The sequence below is a fragment of the Somniosus microcephalus genome, chromosome 23, assembly GCF_052327205.1.
Source record: "Somniosus microcephalus isolate GS21.2 chromosome 23, FLI_Smic_1.0, whole genome shotgun sequence".
Classification (NCBI taxonomy): domain Eukaryota; kingdom Metazoa; phylum Chordata; class Chondrichthyes; order Squaliformes; family Somniosidae; genus Somniosus; species Somniosus microcephalus.
Genome location: NC_141009.1, coordinates 54,246,104 through 54,262,811, shown reverse-complemented (window position 1 = coordinate 54,262,811; position 16,708 = coordinate 54,246,104). Strand labels below are relative to the sequence as shown.

Below are 16,708 nucleotides of genomic sequence, written 5' to 3'. Positions count from 1 at the left end.
AGGACGTACTTGCCATGGAAGGAGTGCAGCGAAGATTCACCAGGCTGATACCTGGGATGGCAGGAATGACGTATGAGGAGAGATTGTGTCGATTGGGCTTATACTCACTGGAGTTTAGAAGATTGAGAGGGGATCGCATCGAAACCTATAAAATTCTGTCAGGCCTGGACAGACTAGATGCAGGAAGGATGTTTCTGATGGCCGGGGAGTCCAGAACCAGGGGTCATAGTCTAAGGATAAGGGGTAAGTCATTTAGGACTGAAATGAGGAGGAATTTCTTCACCCAGGGAGTGGTGAACCTGTGGAATTCTCTGCCACAGAGGGCAGTGGAGGCCAGTTCATTAAATATATTCAAGAAAGAGTTGGATATATTTCTTGAGGCTAAACGGGTCAAGGGATATGGGGAGAAAGCAGGGACCAGGTACTGAATTTGGATGATCAGCCATGATCTCATTGAATGGCGGAGCAGGCTCGAAGGGCCGAATGGCCTACTCCTGCTCCTATCTTCTATGTTTCACTCACTTAATCTGCAGTTGGTGTGCGACCACAGACAGCTAACCCTCAATGTGAGTGCCCGCTATCCTGGCAGCAGCCACGATGCCTTCATCCTGCGCCAGACCGGTGTGCCAGCTCTCTTCCAGCCACCTCATCAAGCTTGCAGGTGGCTGGTCAGAGACAAGGGCTATCTGCTGTCCACCTGGCTCATGACTCCCCTCCGCAACCCCAGCACTCTTGCCCAGCACTCATATAATGAGAGCTATGCCGTCACCAGCAGCATCATCGAGCAGACCATTGGGGTGCTCAAGCAACGGTTCCGTTGCCTTGACCGCTCGGGTGGTGCCCTCCAGTACTCGGCTGAGCGGGTGTCCCATTTCGTCGTGGTTTGCTGCAAGCTCCATAATCTGCCCATCATGAAGGCCCAGCCCTTGCGACCAGGGATTGCGGGACCACCTCAGAAGGAGGAGAAAGACAAGGAGGAGGAGGAACAGGAGCGAGGGAGGAGGCAGCCACTCAATCGGCCTTCTGGAAAGGCCGTCCGTTATCGTCTCCTCAGACTGCAGTTCTAATAAATTAAACCCCAGATCCCCATTACTCACCACATCCCCATCATTCCATCCCTGTTGCAGGCCATATCACAGCGCAAAGCTGAAATGAGAGACACCACAAAATCATCCAAAGCCAATTAATAAATTTATCAATAATCACTGAACACATATTTACAACAACAATATTAGCTATTCACCCTTGTGCAATCCCTTGTGCCTCTCATTACTGTGTCTTTTCCTGTTCTAGTGGTCTTATGAAGTGTTGGCCCAGTGGCTACAGCAGGGCTGGTGGAAGGCTTCAGATGGCTTTGCAGGACGCCCTCGACCAGCTCTGGGCCTGGGAAGGCCTGGCTGTAGACTGCACCACCTCAGCATGGGTGGCGGCAGTCTGGGCTGGCTGGATGACAGGCAGCGACAAGGGCAATGGCGGAGTGCCAGTGGTGGGAGCAGGAATGCTGTCGTCCTGAGAGAGGATAGCAGCTTCCTGCTCCACTGACCTACTGCCACTCCCCTGGGGCAGCACCTCCGCATCACTACCAATCTGCTGGAGTGCAGATTGCTGGCCTGCTGCAACACCATGAAAGCTCCGGTGCAATGTTGGAGGCGGACTCCTCCACTCTCCTTAACATTGCCGAGAGGCTCGTGGGCACCCTTGCCACGTACCTATGATTTCCGTGTGCATGCCCATCACCCTTCTTCTAAAGGCCTCCGCATCGAGGTCCTCATCTGGGTCCTGTGCAGCAAAACTCACGCGCAAACTCGCCCTATGGGGAGCTGGCCCCCGAGCTACCCTTTCCCCCTGGCCTTGCTGCAACCTGCTCATCCCCGGTGCATCACCCTGTGCAGATCCCGCTACTCCACTAGCCTCTAAAGAATGCATAGTGCCAGTATCTGAGCTGGTGCCTGCGGGTGAGACATGCAGTGACGCGGTGTGTTCTTCCTCCTCCTCTTCTCCCGCCTCTCTCAGGTGCCCTCCGGGACGGGCTGCTCAGGTGCTTGCTCGTTATCTGAAAGCATCAAGGCACAAGAGTCGGGTTAAGGTGAGGGGAGGGGGGCAGGAAGGGAAAAAGGCATGCATACAGGTGGATTGGTGGGAAACGCTTGTGGGGTGAGGGGGAAGTGGGATGTGAGAAGAAAGAGTAGGGATGAACATGCCGTTGTTGTCCCCAAGGGGGTTAATGTCTCCGGTGGCCACGGCGCCCATGATGTGGTGCCCAATAATGTGCAGTGCTCTTTCCTCCAGCTCAGAAAGTGGTTGGGAGTCAGGTTGTCCCCCCCTCCCCCCGCCTGTGCACTCCTGTTCCCTCCTGTTGTGAACGACCTTGGCATGCAAGAGAGAGGAATGTGTGTGAGTGAGTGTGGAACAATGTGTTTGGGAGATGTGCCTGCTGTAGTTAAATAGCTGTCATTGTGTGCAAGGTGTGAGATGTGGGTGTGAGTGTTGGTAGGTGGAGATTGTTGGTGGGTGAGTGCTGGGGGTGCGGTGCTTTGGGCAGTGTGTGCAGACTGTGGTTCAGATGGTGGTGTGTAGCATTTGTTGAAGCATTGACTCACCCTGACCACCCGAGTGAGGTTGTTAAATTTCTTCCCGCACTGTGTGGGGGTCCTGGGGACCACAGTGCTCCCGAGACCTGCTGGGCTACCTCCCTCCACATGGCACGGAAGACTTGTGGCGAGGGCCTCCTGCCACTTGCTGGGTACAGCACTGCCCTCCGTCTCTTCACAGCGAAGACCAACGCCTCCAATGCCTGGTGGCAGGATTCTGTGAGCTCTCTCCCTGGGCGGTTGATCTGCCACAATGACACCTCCTTCAATGCTCCGATTCCTTCTCTTTGGCCTTCTGCTGCTTGCTGAGACTGCTGCAGAACCAGCAATGCTGAGAATGAGGTTCTGCAGCATGATTGAACCTCCCTTTTAAGAACTGGAAAGAGCCTGTGGTAACGATGACTAGTGATTAGACTGCACCTGAAATTGCTTAGCGCTTTGAGTCTAACGCCACTGAGCTAGGTCATTAGCGTTTGATTTAGTGCTTCCATCCTTTGAGCGATGACACTGAATTTTGCATGCAGCGAGATTCATTAGCACCTGGCGCTAAATCTCAAACTTTTCCAAAGTTAGCGCCCACTCCTGGGCGATAGTGAATTTCACCCCTATGGTGTTTCTCCTGGCCTGGCCGCAGTCCTGCTCCACTACCTGTTTATTATGCTCACCCTGGCGGTTGAAAACAATAATGAAATGGCAGTCTTGTTGGGAGTCAGGCGGCCGGTTTCCACGAGCATTGCAGGGGCTGGAGAGTCGGGATTGGGAGCTGCAGCCGCACAGAAGCTCCTGGGAATCCTGATCCCTCTGGGGGCATGTATGAGAGTTCGGGAAGAGGCTTTACTCTGCATCTGGCTGCGCTCTGCCCAGTGCTTGGTGTGAGAATGGGAAGAGTCCCAATTCCCGAACACTGACATCCCTCAACTTGATGAGCATAAAATAAATGAGATAAACCAGGGAGTAGGAAAACGGACCTATAATTGGATGCAAATGACAGCAGGAGAAATGTTATACATAAGTGTTAAATACACGATACATGTGTGTTATACATGTTTACACTGTGCGTGTGTATATTATGTGTTGTATACATGTGTACTGTACATGTTAGTTACATTTTTATATATATATGTATATGTACATTAGATATGATGTGCACGTGTTATATACATTATTATAGTATTTATGTTATACATGCATTGTATATGCTGCATATACATCACCTGTATATTATGTCTGCATATAAATTATACATGCGTTATATATTATGTATATGTTATATGAATTATATAGATTATTTATAGACACATACATTATATGCACGTTATGTACCTTATATCCACATACATGTGTGTAACATATGTGTAAACATATATACGTGTTATATGTACATACCATATTCACATAATATAAAATGAATGAATGGGGAAATTGTGGGCAGTGCATTCATGATATCCCAAGATGCTTTCCCTGTGAGCGACGCTCCACACCAGGACCGTGTGGTTTTATATATACTGTGTGTATATATATATATATGTGTGTGTGCATGTATATTATATGTATGTGTACATTCATTATAGATATCTCTTCTGTACATGACATATGTGTCTGTGTACCCTTCCGGTATATATATTATGTGATAATTTTATATACGTGTGCGTATACATCTTGGTATAGTTCATATTCTTTTCCTTTTTCAGGTTTTTCTGAACGACTTGAGAAGAGTTTCGGTCGCTCCTGGAGTGACCCCACACCAGTGAAATCCGATTTGATGTGCGACCCTCGAGACAGTAGGTTCATCCATTATTTTTCACATCACTTTATTTGTCTCACCTTTCACTCACTCAGAAGGCCGTGGGTTCAAGCCCCACTTGGGGCTTGAGCACATCATGCAGGCTGAGGGCATGCTGCATTGTTGGTGGTGCTGGCTTTCAGATGAGACTCAAACTGTGGACCCGTCTGCCTGCTCACATGGACGTAAAGCATCCCAGGGCTCTTTTTGGAAAAAGAGCTGGGAGTTCTCCTGGTTTTTGGCCAACGTCCCTCAAACAACACAACAAAAACAGCTTATTTGATTGTTCATTTGGCTCTTTGTGGGATCTTGCTGTGTACAAACTAGCTGGCATGTTTGCCGACATAACAACAATGACTACTTCAGAAGGAAGTTGTTGGAAATGATGCACTTTGGGACATCCTGAAAACATGATGAAGTGCCATATAAATGGCAACTTTTCTCTCGTTATACCTTGCACATCCCCTTATGCTATCAATTCATGTCTGAAATCCAGCTATCTGATTGGGTAGTTGGGTTGCAAACAGTAAGTGGGTCATTTTAACTTTGGGCGATAGTGTAAAACAGGTGTTATCGGATCAGCCTCCCGTTATACATCTCCTGATTCTCATTTCCGTTGACTTCAATGGGAACAAAAATAGGGAACGATGTCTAACGGGTGGATAATCTGATGTTGCCTGTTTTACACTGTTGCCCAAAGTTAAAATGAGCCCCACTGTCTGTTACAAGGCCCTGAGGGTGAATAGTGAGGCTGCAGGGCCAGGTTTGGACAGGGGCTGCCTGGTACGAGGCCAAGACGGATTTGACCCCAAAGCCTTTACCTGTACAGCCACTCAGAAATTCAACAGGACTATAGTTCAGGCGCAGTCTCTAACAGTAACCAAAGCACAGTCCAAAGGAATCACTTGGGAAGAGTATTCAGAAGAATGGAGACTTTGGGTTCGGAGCTCCTGGAAGAAATTGAGACATCTGGTAGTGTGGTGCTTGATGGGACAGTTTCAATGGATCTTACTCTCTCTAATCCATGTTGTGCCTGACCTGGGGGTGCTTAATGGGACAGTTTAATTTAAATCTACCCTATATCTAGCCTATGCTGCAACTGACCCGGGAGTGCATGACAGGACAGTGTAACTGGAACCTACTCTATATCTAGCCCATATTGTACATAACCTGGAAGTGTGTGATAGGACAGTATAAAGGAAACCTATCCTAAGAACATAAGAAATAGAACCAGGAGTAGGCCATACAATCCCTCGAGCCTGCTCTGCTATTCAATAAGACCATGGCTGAACTTTTACACCAACTCCACTTTCCCGTCCTATCCCCATATCCCTTGATGCCCCAAAATCTATCGATCTCAGTCATGAATATACTCAACAACCGAGCATCCAAAGCCCTCTGGGGTAGAGCTTTCCAAAAATTCACAACCCTCCGAGTGAAGAAATTTCTCCTCGTCCTATATCTAGCCTATGCTGTAACTGATCTGGAAGTGTGTGATAGGACACTGTAAATGAAACCTATTCTATATCTAGCCTATGCTGGACCTGACCTGGGAGTATTTGATGATGACAGAACTGAAAAATGTTCTATATTTCTTCAGACATCCTTTAGCTGATGAACACAAGGAGAGAAATATTAAATCAAACACAGTGGGGATAAGTGATGTGCTGTTTGTGTTAGCCACCAATGTGGAAAATGGACGATAAGACATTACATAGACGGGGGCCAGGTCAAATATAAAGCAACAGGACTGAATCATCCAAAATTGAATTCAACCCCAGTTTATTCAATCGTGTTCCAAATTCTGGCTCTGGGTTCATCCTTGTTCTATTGTAAGATGACTAATCACCATTTGCTTTCAGTGACTTAATGGAAACATGAAGGGGAGATGACCGTGTTGTTATATTGTGTGTGTGATCTGTGCTTTCTGATTGTCAGTCCCTGAGGTGACCTGATAATCCAGATTCCTGACTATTCCTCTCATCGTTCGTTGCACTGGCCCTGCTATTCCAGTCACTGTAACCGCGTCTCCTCGTGAGAGCAGCTCATCACCGTGCATAATGAAGACACATAACATCCGAGCAACAGATGGGCTGTCTTTTGAACCCAGCCCCGACAGTGCTTCTTTATGAAAGGTTTATGCGAAAAGGCCGCACAGCCGGAACCAAGCCTATATCTCCATGGTAACCCTTGTCTGATCTCCTCCTTGCGTCACACCAGGTCAGGAGTTGCAGAGCTCGTGCAGTGCTTTAGATGACAACTTTGACGATCTCAGCTGGGAGGCGGAGAAGGAGTTGGAGCTGTTGTCATGTGATGGCGAAGACTTTGTCCCGCCCAAGATTATGGTAAGATTTTCAGTGTGAAGCCCCGCGTTAAAAGTCCAAACCTTTCAACACAGGTCTGAAGTCACTGAACAAGCCAGGTTAACTCTTGCTCTGGAGCAGCACCCCCCCCCCCCCCACCCCCCCATAGTGGCCCAGATTCAATTGTCACACATTTTTCTCTGGGTGGTTCCCAAGGGGAATCTGTGTCCTTTTATACTGAACGTGTCCTGACTCACATCAAGTCCTGTTCACCCATCACCCCTGTGCTTGCTGACCTACATTGGCTCCCGGTCCAGCAACACCTCAGATTTAAAACTGTCATCCTTGTGTTCAAAGCGCTCCATGGCCTCGCCCTTCCTTACCTCTGTAACCTCATTCAGTCCTAGAACCCTCCAAGAACTCTGCGTTCCTCCAATTCTGGCCTCTTGCGCATCCCTATTTCCTTCACCCCCTTTATTGGCGGCCGAGCCTTCAGCTGCCAAGGCCCTAAGCTCTGGAATTCCCTCCCTAAACCTCTCCACCTCTCTCTCCTCCTTTAACACGCTTCTTAAAAACGACCTCTTTGACCCACCTGTCCGAATAGTTCCTTACGTGGCTCGGTGTCAAATTCTGTCTAATAACGCTCCTGTGATGCGCCTTGGGACGTTTTTCTATGTTAAAGGTGCTATATAAATGCAAGTTGTTGTTGAACTCGGGTAGTGACCCAGAAGCTTTCGAGCTGCGGGGCTGAGGCAGTGGCTTTATCTGGGCTGTCCACAGAGCTGGAGTCCATGGTAGGAGTGAGCAACCATTGCTACAGATGGAGAAGGCCCCTCCTTCCCCTTGGCCTACCTTTACTGGCATTGGTTCAGAGCCCTGCCAACCAGACGCTGAACAACTTGGGTTAGTCAGGTGCTTACCAGCAGCCAATGAGATTACTAGAAAGCAATGCACCCAGATCAGTCACATGATCACTGTTGGCCAATGAGATTGTTTAAAAGTGTCACGAAGCAATTTGTAAAATCACGTGATTACAATTGGCCAATGAGATTCCTGAAAAGCAATACACCTTCAAATGTTGGAATTGTTGTTGCCAACACACTGGCATTGCTGAGAACCGTATAGTTTAAAAAAAACAAATGTGTGATATTATAAACTGGGGGATTACAACTGTTTGATCAAACTTTCATTTTCTTTATTCTGCGTTTAATCAAATGTGCTATTTCATGATGTAAAGCAAGTGTCAGTGCACAGTTTGAATGTTTGAAATGACCTGTCACTCTTGCGGTCTTGGAGCGATCGCAGCGCCAACTCTCAGATAAGGCTCCCCCCCACACCCCGGCACGGTGATCATCACTTCAGATAATTGTGTTGCTTCATTCGCAGCTCATTTCATCCAAGGTCCCCAAGGCGGAGTACATCCCAACCATCATTCGCAGAGACGACCCCTCCGTCATCCCCATCCTTTACGTGAGTACAGCGGCTTTGGGCCTTGGGTTTCGGGTTTCTCGGCTCCTTTAAGCTTTGGCTGAGCGAAAGCCGAGGGGCTTATCGCGCACAGCAAACTGGATTGCCCTGGAATTGTCTCCAGGAATTCAAGGTGACTCGCCAGGACCCTTCTGTGAGCAACACCCAACATCGTGGGGGGGGGGGGGCATTAAAAAAAAGTGTGTATTTTTCAGTTTTGTTTTAGTTTTAAAAATATTGGAGAAAGTTAAAAGAAAAGTCTCTTTGAAGCCATTATCCAATTAGTCCCACTCCCCTGCTCTTTCCCCATAGTCCTGCCAATTTTTCCCTTTCAAGTATTTATCCAATTCCCTTTTGAAAGTTGCTGTTGAATCAGCTTTCACCACCCTTTCAGGTAGTGCATTCCACATCACAACAACTCGCTGCATGAGAAAAAAATCCCGAATAATCCTACCCAAAGCACTAACCCGTCTTTCTCTGTCTCTCGTGCTGACTGACATGCTAGCGCATTCCCAGCATTTTCTGGTTTTACTTCAATGGTTATGATACTGGCCAGTGAACCCAATACATTAAAAAATGTATTGGAGGCCTTTCCGCTTCATAAAAGGGTCTTGATGGTGAATACTGCCTCTTTTTAAAAAAAAAAAAAAAGGGCGAGCCTCCCTTCCAATAGGTCCTTGCCTTGAGAGACGAGCCCTCACTCGATGCCACTACACAGTGACACAGCAGCCCTGTGGAGGCGAGGAGAAAACCGCTCTCCCACCATTGCTGCGATGGTGGCACTGCTTATTTAAAAAAAAAAAAAAAATATTTGGCAAATTGGCAAGACTATAGGGAACGAGCAGGGGAGCGGGACTAATTGGATAGCTCTTTCAAAGAGCCGGCACAGACACGATGGGCCGAATGGCCTCCTTCTGTGCTGTATGATTCTACGAGTCTTCTATGAAATTTGTGTACTCATCAAATATATTCGCGCCGGGGACTGAGACACCTTTCTAATTTGGGACTCCAGCATCAGGAGGAGACAGCTTGAAGGGTAGAGTTCCTTTTACTCAGACCCAACAATGTGCAATACTCTCAACCTGGGATGAGCACTCCTAGTGTGGCTTCACGTTCTCCGTGCCTGCTAGCCTCTGGCTGAGATTGCCCAATTGACAAGGTATAGGCTCCGGCCTACATTTGACTTCAGTCCCGCACTACGTGGCTGACTCTTGGCGCCCTCGGGGCAACTAGGAGTGGGCAATAAATGCTGTCCACATCTCGAGCACAAATTAAAATTGCCGTCCGCTTGCACTCTTGACTTACACTAGTAAGAACTGGATTGAGACTGCCCAGCTCACTTCACTGGGGCTCGAGCAGAATTGCATTAGTCAGAGCTGGATTTGAACTAATGCTACAGTCTCGAACACACTGCACACCCAACTTCCAAAGCATTTTGTTTTTGTTAGCTTTTTCATAGTAGTAGCATTCAGAAACAAAAGAGATCAGAGCTTTAGCCTGACACTTCACCCTGCTTGGCCATACCAGCAGAAAAGTTAAAAAAAAATCCAAGCCAAGAAAAGGAGTGGGCAGAGTGTCACTCAAAGGTTCTAAATGTTTAAAAGGATAATAAGATTTCTCACTTCTCCTACAGGACCATGAACATGCCACTTTTGATGACATCTTAGGTGAGTGGATCTCGCTAAGTCTGACTGGTTGTTGGTATCACATGGTGGTTAGAAGCCAATGAGAAAGCAGCGTTTAAAAGCCTCACCTTGCCTTAAGTTACAGGCCCTAAACTAAATCAATGATAAATGATGCGCTGTGAGGTGCAGCCAACAAAGTGAAACATTAGCCGTGGCTCAGTTGGGGAGCACTCTCGCCTTTGCGTCAGGAGGTCCTGGGTTCAAGTCCCACTCTAGAGACTCGAGCATCTAGGCTGACACTCCAGTGCAGTGCTGAGGGAGTGCTGCACTGTCGGAGGTGCCGTCTTTCGAATGAGACATTAAACTGCGGCCCCATCTGCCCCCTCAGGTGGATGTAAAAGATCTCATGGCACTACTTGGAAGAAGAGCAGCGGAGTTCTCCTCAGTTTCCTGGCCAATATTTGCCCCTCAACCGACATGAAAAAAAACAGATTATCTGGTCATTTATCTCATTGCTGTTTGTGGGAGCTTGCTGTGTGCAAATTGTCGACCACGTTTCCTACATTGAAACAGCGACTACACTTCAAAAGTACTTGATTGGCTGTAAAGTGCTTTGGGGTGTCCTGAGGTGGTGAAAGACGCTATATAAATGCAGGACTTTATTAGCAGAGCAGCTGGTCAATGACTGGACCGCTCCTTCAGGCAATGCACGCAATCGTTTTATAAGAGTCCGTGCAATGCTGGCACCATGATGACCGTATGACCTGCAGCAATTGGGTGTATTTGTGGGGCCATCTTCCAAAATGGAGGACAGGTTGGACAAAGGAGGGTTGACACTGAAGCCAGCCGCTCATCGTATCCTCAGTTCGAGTGTCTGCCCATTACTGCCAGCGGGTGATACTGAGCTGTTTCATGCCTAGGTTTTTAATTTACTCATTTGAAATAATGTTTATCACAGCACCCAAAAAATGTTGGGCCCTTGTACTTTCGCGTTGGATTATGGAGTATAAAGAATGCATTTGCTTTTATATAGCGCCTTTCACAGCCTAAACTGCTTTACAGCTAATGAATTGCTTTCGAGGTGTCGTCGCTCTCGTTTTATAGAAAAATGCAGCAGCCAGTTGCTCAGAGCAAGGCTGCACAATCAACAATAGATGAATAGCCAGTTTATCTGTGTTTGGAGGAGCTGATTGAGGGATAAATGCTGGCTAGGACATCGGGAGAACTCCTTTCCTCTTCTTCAAACGAAGTGCCATGGGCTCTTTTGTATCTGACCTGCACAGGAAGACGTGGCCTCAGTTTACCATCTTGCCTTAAAGATGGCACCGCCGACAGTGCAGCATTCCACTGGAGTGTCAGCATAGATTTATGTGCTCAAACCTCGAGTGAGGCTTGAACCCACAACCTTCTGACTCACAGGCGACGGTGCTTACTCATAAGCCAATGTCTCCTTACCGAAATAAAAACAGAAAATGCTGGAAATACTCAGCAGGTCAGGCAGCATCTGTGGAGAGAGAAACAGAGTTAACATTTCAGGTCGATGAAGATTCTGACCACCTGAGTATTTCCAGCATTTTCTGTTTTTATTTCCGATTTCCAGCATCCGCAGTATTTTGCTTTACATTAGAGGCAACTCTGTATTAGGAGAAAAGCAAAATACTGCGGATGCTGGAAATCGGAAATAAAAACAGAAAATGCTGGAAATACTCAGCAGGTCAGAATCTTCATCGACCTGAAATGTTAACTCTGTTTCTCTCTCCACAGATGCTGCCTGACCTGAGTATTTCCAGCATTTTCTGTTTTTATTTCCGATTTCCAGCATCCGCAGTATTTTGCTTTTCTCCTAATACAGAGTTGCCTCTAATGTAATTAAGCAAGTTTGGTGGGATTGCTGTGAAACAAGGGGTTAAACTGTCAGCCTTGGCTCAGTGGTAACCCTCTCGCCTCTGACTCAGAAGGTTGTGGGTTCAAGTCCCACTCCAGAGACTTGAGCACAAAATCTAGGCTGAGATTTTAGTGTTGTGCTGAGGGAGTGCTGCACTGTTGGGGGTGCCATATTTTGGATGCGACATTAATCCAATGCCCCGTCTTCCCCCTCAGGTGGATGTAAAAGATCCCATGGCACTATTTGAAGAAGAGCAGGGCAGTTCAGCCTGGTGTCCTGGTCTATATTTATCCCTCAATCAACATCACTAAAACAGATAATCAGGTCATTATCTCATTGTTGTTTGTGGGACCTTGCTGTGTGCAAATTGGATGCTGCGTTTCCTACAGTGACAACACTTCAAAAGTACTAAATTGGCTGTAAAGCACTTTGGAATGTGCTGAAAAGCACTATATAAACCTTATTTTTTTTTAACCCTGCCCACTCTATTCTTAAATTCATTTTGTTTTAGAATCTGTTAAATAAAAAAATTGCCTGCAACATTACAGCCATTATGATTAACAATGCATCCTTACCTCCAGCACTCTCATCAGGGTCCCTAAGCACTGGAGAGAACTTCACAGTAAAATAAACAGCTATTAAACGGTCAGGGAGCCTATGAAAGTTCACTCCCAGGCTGTGATAACAGTAGAATAACCAGGATCTTCGCAGGGCACTGACGCCCCCCCAGCCATGCATGGTCCATGTTCTGCCTCTGTTCTACGCTGGACCCACAGTCTCTCGCACCCGATCAATATCGCAGCTTTACCCCTAATTGATGTGGTTGTGTAATGTGTCAGCAGCTCCTGATGGTAGATTGATTCCTGGGAAGAGAGGGCTGTTCGATGAGTAGAATGGGCCTGTATTCTCGAGTTTAGAAGAATGGGAGGTGATCTCAGTGAAATCTATAAAATTCATAGAGGGCTTGACAGGGTAGATGCGGAGAGGTTGTTTCCCCTGGCTGGAGAGTCAATAACTAGGGGTCATTGTCTCAGGATAAGGGGTCGGCCATTTAGGACTGAGATGAGGAGAAATTTCTTCACTCAGAGGGTTGTGAATCTTTGGAATTCTCTACCCCAGAGGGCTGTGGAGGCTCAGTCGTTGAGTATATTCAAGACTGAGAGCGATAGATTTTTGGGCACTATGGGAATCAAGGGATATGGGAATAGGACGAGAAAGTGGAGTTGATGTAGAAGTTCAGCCATGATCTTATTGAATGGCGGAGCAGGTTCAAGGGGCCCCATGACCTACTCCTGCTCCTATTTCTTATGTTCTTATGGTGGTGTAGAACCTGGAACCATTGGTATGTTGGAGAAAGAACAGCTCACGGGCCAATGGTGAGCACGCTCAGTTAGGAACATGGGATCAGGAGGAGGCCATTCAGCCCCTCGAGCCTGTTCAGCCAATCAATTAGATCATGGCTGATCTGTATCTTAACTCCATCTACCCGCCTTAGTTTCGTAACCCTTAATACAGCTGCCTAACAAAAATTTATCAATCTCAGTTTTGACATTTTTAATTGACCCCCCAGCCTCAACAGCTTTTTGGGGGAGAGAGTTCCAGATTTCACCACCCTTTGTGTGAAGAAGTGCTTCCTGATTTCACCCTTGAACAGTCTAACTCTAATCTTAAGGTTCTGCCCACTTGTTCTGGACTCCCCCCACCAGAGGAAATAGTTTCTCCCTATCGACCCGATCAAATCCTTTAATCATCTTCATCACCTCAGTCAGATCGCCTCTTCATCTTCTGTACTCGAGTGAATACAAGCCTAGTCTATGTAACTTATCCTCATAATTTAACCCTTTTCGCCCCGGTTGTTTAGAAGTTGTCATTGCGACTTTAATTTTCTGCCGTTGCTACTCTGTATGGCTGGGACTGAGCTTTCAGCCCGCCCCCCCAGGCTGAACAATGGCTGTAGGATTTGCACCTACCCTGCCAGAGGAGAATCGTAAGATCACCATGCTCATCCGCAGTGATGGGGCCTTAGCTGCGACGCTGTAATATAAAGGGGGTATTAAATCGTGTCGAGGCGTTGTTGCTTGTCTTGTTGTTTTTCGGGAAAGTGCACGAAATGTGGCCTGACCAGCCTGTTTCCTTGCAGAGGAGATTGAGAAAAAGCTGACTACCTATCGGAGGGGCTGCAAGATCCAGAAGCTGCTGATCTTCTGTCAGGTGAGTCTGTCGGTGATGCCGTGCCAGCTATCGCTGACACTGCCCATCATCGTTAGGACACACACTTGGTCTCTTGCTCTGCAACACAGATGAATCTTCCCAGGTCCGAGGACCACACTGGACGCGCCGTCAGACAAGACCCTTTAGTTGTTAGTGAGCCGAGTGTGAGCTCAGCACTATTCCCGCATCCTTGACCTCACGGATCCCATCGTGGCCCATCAACCACTATCCTGCTCTGTGTCGTACACGCGATTGGACGGGGGGACAGACATGTGCATGGTCACTCCACCTTTGGCGCTATCGTGGCATCACTGCCGGTCCCAGCGCTACAAGGCTGTTTACCGAGGGCTAAAAAGTATCTGCCTGGAATTTCCATGAGGTGCTCCTTATCTGTCTCCGCATGGGGTTCTGCAACTCATGGCCCCCCTGACCCAATCACTGCCCCCCTGACTTCTGACCCACAGCCCTGACACTCGACCCGCGTTGTCTTGCCCCCACCCCCACTCTTTGCCAGCGGACTGTAACGCCATGCCTACTCTATTACAATAATAAAGTCTGAGTCCAGTGGCATCTCGGACCTCACCATTCTGGCACAGGGTATTTGTGCTTTGGAGGTCCCATGCATAGCCCACGATGAAACTGAGCCATGCAGAGCAGCAAGTCCAGTGCAGCCGGCTTCTAAATAGGAAAACCGCGCGTGCGCGGAATTTTGAATGGGCCGTGCAGCCTGTTAAAGGGACCCCCAAAAAAATTAGAGGGAACATTGCCCTGCACCCCTCCCACTCCACCCCCGCCAAGAGCACCCAAAATTGGGCACTCCCGAATTTCTAGTCCAATGCATCCTGGGAAATTGCCTTTTTGCCACAATTTGTTGCATCTGCACAAAGCGCGTTGTCGCAGAGTGATGTTAATGTGATGTCGCCATGGCTAAGTCTTGCCTATTGACAGGTTCTGTGTTTTATTTGTAGGGGGGGCCCGGCCACTTGTACCTGCTGAAGAACAAGGTTGCCACCTTTGCAAAAGTGGAGAAAGAGGAGGACCTGATCCTGTAAGCCAATCACATTTTGTTTGCAAATTAGGGTCTGGCAGGCTCGCGGCTTTCTCTGGAAGGCCTGAGTTCGGTGCAGTGCTGTTTAATTAGCATATTGGCGCCAGCACTCCATGGGAAATATCACCCGTGGACCAATCCCTTCTTGTCTGGTGCTCTTAATTGGCCATCTCAAGTTGCTCCCAATACCAGTGGCCACCAGTACTTCACCTTAGTACCAGACAGCTCATAATGCTCTCTCCAGACACAGCCCAAGCTTGGAAGGGCACGAATCTCCAATGGTACTGCTTCGTGTCTTTCACAGCTCAAGTGGGCACAGTATGAAAATTCCATCGGCCTGCAATTACACTCTGTGAAGGTCCCAGTGACAGCACTGAGTGTGGCTGCTCTTTAAAAGGACCGACGCACAACACGAGATAATCTGCTAAATTAAACAGTGCTTTTAAGTTTAGACTGCAGTCGAGGGCAGGGGGATAATGGGAAAACAATGCATAGTAGGAGCATCAGTCGAGAGCCTTTGTTGATAGACTTTCATTCCTGTAAAGCTTGACATCTATTCAGATTATTTTGTGTGTACAGGATTAAAATAACAAGGGCTCCTTGAGTTATTAGTTGGTAAATGCATAGCCCACGATGAAACTGAGCCATGCAGAGCAGCAAGTCCAGGGCCTGGTTTGCAGTGAGTCAGCCCATCGTCTCTGGGAGGCTGGTAAGGACTCTACAATTGGCAGAGGCGTGAAGCTAAAAGTCCGAGCCAGTGTTCCTGCTCCTGGTTGCCATCCAGTGACTCTTGCGGGAAAGTACGGGGTGTGCAGATATCAGGTGAGGACACAGTGAGGCTTTGCCGCAGTGTCCTCCAGGCCAGCACGCCCTGCCAACACTCACTGTCTAGGCTCTTGCATGACGAACGGGCAAGATGCTGCGGGGATTGTTCCCTGTCTAATCACTTCCACAGCCCCCGTATCATAGAATCTCACAGCACAGAAGGAGGCCCTTCGGCCCGTTGTGCCTGTGCCGGCTCTTTGAAAGAGCTGTCCAATTAGTCCCACTCCCCCTGCTCTTTTTAAGTATTAATCCAGTTCCCTTTGAAAATTACAATAGAATCTATTTCCGCCCCCTTTCAGGTAGTGCATTCCAGGTCATCACAACTCACTGCGGTTAAAAAAAAAATTCTCCTCATCTCACCTTTTTTTGCCAATTATCTTAAATCTGTGTCCTCTGGTGGCCAACCCTCCTGCCAATGGAAATAGCTCCTGATTTGCTTTATATCTATAAATAAACAACACATACAGCAGTGATATTTATAGCCCAAGCTGCAAAGTCTGACCTGCTGTTACGATGTAATTGGTGCATTTGTGGAGGCGCCATGGCTAACATTAACCGTCAAAAGCGCTTTGGGATGTGCTGAGGCCATGAAAGGTGCTATATAAATGCAAATTTGTTCGTTCTTTCATCTTTGATGAAGCTAGTGTCCCAACAGCAGGGACCCTGTCACCAAACAGCACGTTCAGGGGCTGATTTTTCCGCATGCGGTTCTGGGGGCGCGGAGCATTTGCCCGCTGGAAGCAGATATTTGGAAATGGCCGCCGTGCTCGCGGCGGTTTGTAGGGGCTGGAGGAGATTATAGAGATGAGGAGGGAACCCTAATCTGATGTCCGGGTGCAGCTGGCCTGATGTTTTCATCTCTATACTTGGAGGCACTGAGGTCTGCTGCAGTGCCCCATGACTACCCCGGCACAAACACTTTTTGCTAGTTGAGGAGAACGCCCCCGATTTCTCCATATATAGAAACATA

General features: G+C 47.8%; 1 protein-coding gene across 1 annotated transcript in view; it reads left to right on the top strand.

Moving 5' to 3' along the window:
* The window catches only part of LOC147101856 (NMDA receptor synaptonuclear signaling and neuronal migration factor-like), a 96,146-nt gene that overhangs the window by 50,729 nt on the left and 28,709 nt on the right, over positions 1 to 16,708 (top strand). The window contains exons 8-13 of the mRNA XM_085965851.1: positions 4,283 to 4,372; positions 6,595 to 6,719; positions 8,064 to 8,147; positions 9,778 to 9,811; positions 13,795 to 13,865; positions 14,834 to 14,913. Coding sequence (XP_085821977.1) covers positions 4,283 to 4,372; positions 6,595 to 6,719; positions 8,064 to 8,147; positions 9,778 to 9,811; positions 13,795 to 13,865; positions 14,834 to 14,913 — 484 coding nt within the window. The remainder of the gene's footprint in view (positions 1 to 4,282; positions 4,373 to 6,594; positions 6,720 to 8,063; positions 8,148 to 9,777; positions 9,812 to 13,794; positions 13,866 to 14,833; positions 14,914 to 16,708) is intronic.